The sequence below is a fragment of the Fukomys damarensis genome, unplaced genomic scaffold, assembly GCF_012274545.1.
Source record: "Fukomys damarensis isolate Sample0158 unplaced genomic scaffold, DMR_v1.0_HiC HiC_scaffold_73914, whole genome shotgun sequence".
NCBI lineage: Eukaryota > Metazoa > Chordata > Mammalia > Rodentia > Bathyergidae > Fukomys > Fukomys damarensis.
Window position 1 is genome coordinate 66263 of NW_022974826.1, and position 7455 is coordinate 73717.

General features: G+C 36.2%; 1 protein-coding gene across 1 annotated transcript; it reads right to left on the minus strand.

The window, feature by feature from the left end:
• Positions 1 to 961: 961 nt before the first annotated feature.
• LOC104861140 (olfactory receptor 4A47) lies at positions 962 to 1882 on the minus strand. The gene has a single exon (XM_010622455.1). The coding sequence runs from the start codon at positions 1880 to 1882 to the stop codon at positions 962 to 964; it is 921 nt and encodes a 306-aa protein (XP_010620757.1).
• Between the last annotated feature and the right edge of the window lie 5573 nt (positions 1883 to 7455).

Consider the following 7455-nt stretch of genomic DNA (forward strand, 5'->3'; position numbering starts at 1 on the left):
ATAGTTTTTGTGATTTATTTTGCTGTTGATTTCTAATTTTATTTCTCTTTGATTCAATAATATGCAGAGAATCATATTTCAATAGTTAAAAATTTATTTAAGCATGTTTATGGCCTAAGAGACAGTCTATTTACAGAAAGTACCATGTTCTTCTTAGAAATGTATATTCTTTTGTTGGTTGAAACACCTATAGGTGTCTGCTAAATGCATTTGTTTGATACTATGCTTTATCTATAATATTTCTTTGTTGATTTTTCTCTAGATGACCTCTTTATGAGAGAGAATATAGAGATTCCCTGCTATGATTGTTGGTATTTATGTCCTTTTTAGTTGCTTCTGCTTTATGAAATGAGTTGCACTAATATTTGGTCCCTATATATTTACAATTGTTTTATTGTCTTGTTCAATTGCTCCCTTTTACCGATGTGTAGTGGCTTTCTTTGTCTTTTCTGATCAGCTTTGGTTTGAAGTCCACTTTGTCACAAAATAGCATAGCAGCTTCTGCTTTTCTTAGTCTCAGTTGCATGGTGTATCGTGTTATATACTTATATATACATATATATGTATTCATATTTTATAGCTCCTGAAGGAAAGAAGGAAGCACATATTTATATATTATTTCCTATTTCATTATTTCAATATCTGTCACAACAAACATTGATTCTGAAAAAGGAATAACTTTATGTAAGAAACATAAGATAATCATTCATTAATTAAGAAATTTACAGTATTAACTATGACACATCATCAATAGCAACATTTTATACTAAATACCATATTTTATTCTAAGAAGTTCTAGTAGGAAAATGTATGTTGATTGGGAGAATTCACATAATAATGCTATCCATTGTATACAGATATTAAACCTCATTGAAAATTGAATATAATGAAATAACCACCTGTGACTTCCCCTAGAAAAGCAACAGTTCCTTGAACATAAAGGATACATTTCTCTGCTCTCTCATTTGTGCTGTTTCCTAGTCCAAAGCCTTCTCATGGCATTTTTCATTTCCGTGTTTCTCAGAGTATAGATGAGGGGATTCAGCATTGGGGTCATAACAGTGTTGAACACAGTCAAGGATTTATCAATGGGCAAGTTAGAGGGAGGTCTCACATAAATAAAAATACAAGGAACAAAGAAGAGGACCACCACGGTGATGTGGGAGCCACAGGTGGACAAGGACTTGCGCCTCCCTTCCTGGCTCACATTCTTCAGGGTGTGCAGAATGAGCCCATAGGAGATGAGCAAGAGTGAAAAGATGGCCATGCAGATCGTCCCATCATTGGTCACCACTGTAAGGACAATAAAGTAGGTGTCCATGCAGGCGAGTTTCAGTAAGGGGTACATATCACAGATGAAGTGGTCAATGACATTGGGGCCACAGAAGGGAAGGTTGTAAACAAAAAGAATGTGAAGCACAGCATGCACAAAACCCCCAACCCAGGCTAACACCAATAACTGAACACACACGCATTGGTTCATGATGGTCAGATAATGCAGGGGTTTGCAGATGGCCACGTAGCAGTCATAGGCCATGACAACCACAAGCAAAATCTCAGCACCACCAAAGAAATGTTCTGAAAAAAGCTGAGTCATACAAGCTTTGAAGGAAATGGTTTTCTTCTCATGGAGAAGGTCCTTCATCATATGCAGAGTAACTGTGCTAGAGTAAACAACATCCATAAATGATAAGTAGCCAAGAAAGAAGTACATTAGAGAATCCAGTGCTGGGCTGAGCACCACAGTCACGACAATGAGTAGGTTGCCTGCCACTGTCACCAGGTAGATCATCAAGAACACAGCAAATAATATTTTTTGACCCTGCAGGCTCTGAGTGAGCCCCAAGAGCACGAACTCAGTGACGTTGTTCCTTTGTTCCATGTGTCCTTCTCCTATCATGGCTCAGAGCAAAGTTGTCTGCGAACAGAATTATTAACAGTGACCTCATTAAATTTTAGGATAATTTGTTCATTCATTTTATAAACAGGCATTATGACTTATCATATTTTACAACTGTCAGAGACTATAACAATATAAGACTGATGAAAGCATTGTGCTCAACTTTAGTGATTTTGTACAGGGTTGGTGTCTGAAAGAAACTAGAGACATGGAGAAATGACTGATTGTGAAGAAAAAATGACTCTGCTGCAACTAGTTTTTCAAAATGCAAGCTGATAATTTTAACATATAAATAACACCATAAAATGAATTAGCATTAAATATTTTATATGAAAGTACAAGATATACACATTTCAAGTAATAGAGACGAGGCAGAAGAATCTGATGAACTATATAAGAAGCTCAAACAAATTTAGAATTTCATAAGTTTTTAACAGTGTAGGTAATGATACTTTAAAAAACAGACAAATATAGTTTGGGAAAGAACTTAAAAGTAAATGACATAAAAAGAGTAACCAAAATATAAATAACATCGTTAAGAAATTAATAGAAGACAAATCAATAGCAAATTGAGCCAATAATATGAAAGTGGAAGTAAAGGAAAAATCCACCTAAAACGACCATAACCATAGGGTAGGGTGCTGAAGTTCTCCTGTAAACAAAAAAGGCAAAATGAAGAAAACTTCAGCTATTTCACAGATGTCATACATTAAAATGGATACATTTAAAAGTTTTAGTAAGATTGACCAGAGTATTTTATCTTACTGAGATTTTATAATTTTTTTGGTTTTGGAAGTAAACTTGCATAAATATTTTATCAGAACCACTTCACTTTTGGGAATGTGTTGCATAGATATTAAAGCCATAGTACAAACGGCATCTGGACAACAGGTTTTTGGGCATTGCTTTTACTGCCCTTAAACACAAGCAAAATAAATTTAAGGTGAATTTCATTAAAGGAATGATTGAATAGAACATGAAACCTGTTAAGTTGAAAGCAGACATTTAAAATAACTAATTACAAATATATCAGCACTGTATTCAGAGAATTTCCATGAGTTACTGTGGAATAAGAAAGAAATAAGCACAAAACTACATAAAATATGGTATTATTATCAGATAAAAATAAGGACACCATAAATGTATCCACTTGTAAATGTATGTGATCACAGGAGCATAGAGAATATAGAAAGACACATGATTTTTCATTCATTAATTTTATTGGTGCATTTTAGCTACATAATATGATGACATTCATCATTGGACCTTTACATGATATATCGTTGTTCTTATTTTTCCCCCTTCCCCTCCCTGTCTGCAATCTCCCCCACCTTCCCTATTACAGACTCTTTCAATTTTCCCTTTTCTTGTATTAATTCCTTTCCACTTTAGCTCTTTTCTTCCTATTTCATATTATCTATTATATACTTTGATCCTCATTTACTCTTTTAATTTATCACACCAGACAAACTATTCAGTATTTACATGTGTCCTGTTTATTTCACTTAAGAGTATGGCCTCGATGTGCAAGAAGGTCACATGTTTTGTTGTGGACGAGGTTGACATTTGTGGTGTTTATGCAGGTGGAAGCCAGGGAGAATTCAAACTGAGAGAGGAGAAAAGAAAACAAAATAGAAGAGGGGGGGAGAGAGGTGAGGAGAGGAGGGAAAGGAGAGAGAGAGAGGGGATGTGAGGGATAAGGTTGAGAGAGGGGAGGGAAGGGGTGGAAAAGGAAAGGTGAGAAAGGAGAGATGAGAGAAAGCAGAGCAGTAACAGATGAAGAGACAGAAAGGAAAAGAATTCAAACTGAGAGAGGAGAAAAGAAAACAAAATAGAAGAGGGGGGGAGAGAGGTGAGGAGAGGAGGGAAAGGAGAGAGAGAGAGGGGATGTGAGGGATAAGGTTGAGAGAGGGGAGGGAAGGGGTGGAAAAGGAAAGGTGAGAAAGGAGAGATGAGAGAAAGCAGAGCAGTAACAGATGAAGAGACAGAAAGGAAAATTTAACAAAAAAAGAAAACATCACTATAAATAGGATCAATATCCACTAGCCCACTTTCCTCCTGAAATAATCCTAGTAATGCCAATTGCTCTCTAAGTCTCTCCTAATAGTTTCTTCAGGCTGACTCCACAAATTCTGCCCTGCTTCCTCTCAATAATGTAGACTATCTGTCTTCATATGTCCCATGCCTATTCTCATGCAGTAGATTTCATTCTCTCTCTCTCTTTTTTGGTGGTACCTGGGATTGAACTCGGGTCCTTGCGCTTGCAAGGCAGGCCACTGAACCACTGAGCTAAATCCCCAGCCCTGATTTCATTCTCTTTATAACTCTTAAGAACACTCCTCCTCCAATTTCTCCATTTCCTATACCAACAATTTCCCCTTCCCACACACTATTCTATCAGCACATTTATGTAACATTTCTCCAAGTTCAAACACTACGTCACTTTTAAGCAATCACCCACACTCAATTACATGACCTTCTTGTACAATATCTTCCTATTTATGAAGTCCAGTGGTCAACTGGAGACCTCTTCTATCTGACCCACTAGTATGATTCACTAAAATAAAAGCTTGCTCACACAAGTGTCGCTCTTTGGCCTTCTACAGGTGCTGCATCACTTAATTTTTAGGAATCTGAACAGTGCTTAGGAGAGGAGTCCCTCGATGATATCTAGACTTAAAGTCTCAAACAGTCACATATTAAATTAGTTTGTAAGAACACTGATGTTAGAGAAGGTAAATTTATACTTCTGTGCATGAGTAACGTAAAGCCTATTTCAGAATCTTACACATGAATACGTTTTCCTGGGGTTTTATGATATAAAAATAATCAAGAAGAGTATTAAAGACTGGGATCAATGTTCACATATTTTAGCAAGCACAAAGCACCTCCTAATGTAACTCATTTTCAGAATCACATGAAGCTTTCAAAAGATTGAGTTTTTATATCGCCAAAGTACTGTACTTACACCATGTCCAGCTAGTTCAAAATCTTACAAATAAAAATACTCCTCCTGGGTTACCTGCACGAGGGGGCAATCCTTAGTCCTTCCGTTCAAGTTCTAGATTTTGGGGCTCTCTCCTTGGTCCTGATGGTTAACCACTCACGACCCCACCGCATCTCTAGGAGAATAGAGAACAAGTCACGCACACACACCACCACGTCACCTTGAGATGTTTCCATTGACCAATATCCCCCACACTTGAAGCAGGTCGATTCATCAAATTTTCCAAAAAACATTACTCTTTCATTTTTTGTCAATATCAAGAATGCCCTGTAACATCAAGAAATTTGAATCTTGATTATAAACAAAGAATACCCATAACTGCACTGTTTGCAAAATTTATTCTAATAATAAACAAATATTAACAAAGCATTTTAGAGTTAAAAACCCTGAATTTCATGCAAGAAAGAATCATGAATTTTAAGACACATATTTGCAATTTGTGTTTTTTTTAAAACAGAAAATGAAATAATGAAAAAGCCTTTAAAACGTTTTGATTCTCTGTCAGGTATACTGGCCTGAGTACATGCAGCATGCTTGAATTTAATGCTGATTAAAGGATGGGAGGAAAATCCCTATCCTACCATGCTTTGAGTCCACCATTTCAATTCCTAAGAAATCAGTCACGTGAAGACTAGTGCAGACAGGCTCACTGAGGCAGGGCCAAAGGTCCGTTGACGCTTTGTGTGTATTGGGACCACAGCACATGCTGCTGAACCATTTAGTCACCACATCTCAAAGGCAGTGTTTCCTTTAATTAAACTCACTGGGGCCTTAGTCATAATTCTAAGGATAGTCTAGGCACCTCCAGAGAGGCCAGAAGAATAATAGTGTACAAAGAGTTTTACAGTATCACACTCTCTGGAGGAAATAACATAATTAAACAACTTGGGGTAAAATCACCATGTCTTGGCAGCAATGAAATATGAAACAATGCTCTTTCTAAAATCATAAACTATGGGTGTAAGAACATGGAGGATGTAATGATAGAAATATATATACATGTAGGAAAATCCCAATATTGCATAAAATTAAGATCTTCTGAAAAGTACTATGTCTTGAAAAAACTTATGATCTACACATAGATGAATTTGGTGAGTAGAATATTTAACTTATGCTTTTTCAGATGACATCCGAACTCACAATCAAAGATGAAGACATTGATTTCAGAACAAGTCATAAAAACTTAAGTCAAATAAAGCCTGATAAAGCCTTGTTTACCCCTACAAAAATAAAATCTTGTGTATCACATAGTTTCAAAGAGGCCAATTATTGGAATGTATATTAGAACAGAAAAGGGCAAAGAGAAAACACACACACACACACAAACACACACACAAATCAAATAGCAGATGTGCTACAGGACTATGTGTGTTAGTGTGTGGAAACTTCAAAATTCTGACAGTAGGCAGCACTTTTAGAGATGCTTTGAGGATAATAGTTTCATAGAAAAGGATTTGCATAACACACCATGGTGTGCTCACCTATATTTATAGCAACACAGTATGTAATAACTAAAACTTGGAAACAGCCCAAGTGCCCATCAAGTGGAGATTGAATAAAGATGTGTGTTTTTTTTAATGAAATGGAGTGCTACTCAGCCACAAAGTGTAAGAAACTAGAGACAGTTATAGCTAAATGGATTCACACTGAGGCCGTATTCTTAAGTGAAATAAATGGGACACACACATGTAAATACTGAATAGTTTTTTTGGTGTGAGAAACAAAGTGTAAATGATGAACAAAATGTATAATAGATGATGTGAAACAGGAAGAAAATATCTAGATGGGATGGGGAAATTGGAGGGGTAGGGGAAAGGAAAGAAGGGAAAGGAACAAATATGAGAAAAGGAAAATATGGAAACAAAATCTTTGTAAATGTAGAAGTATGGAGGGGTTGAAGGGAGATTGAGAAAAAATAAGAACTAACATATATCATGTAATGGTACAAATTCCCAATGATAAATCTCATCATAGTGTATACCTAAAATGGATTAATAAATTTAATGTATAACCAAAAAGATTTACAGAAACTTATCCTCTGGGGAAGATATCATAAATGAATACCTTAGGGCCAAATCCTCAAAAAAGCAGTATCAAATGAAATAAACATTGTAATTAAAATCATGACCAGTATCTGGAAGGGAGGCTACTACAAGAGACGCTTAGGATCAAAATATATTCTATGGATCTATGAAAATATCATCAAAGCCCAACTTTTTGTAGAATTAATGAGTGCTATTAAAATGTAAGTTTTAAAAGTGACCTTTAATATAGATGAGTTTGGTGAATGCACGGTTTAGCTCATGTCTTTTCAGTGGACATCTGAACTCACAGCGAGCCGATGAAGAGAATTATTCTTGGCTTTTCTTACTTGTGAGGGCTTTGAGTGCTGACCCAGCCTCATTTTGGTCAATCTGCTCAGGCCTCTGCTTCTCGTGCATTCAGGCTTCTGATGGGTTACGGTCCCAGTATCAAGTCCACTTCATGGATGCAATCGACACATGTCTGTTTGGGGCCTAAAATTGTTCAGAATAATCCATGATGATCT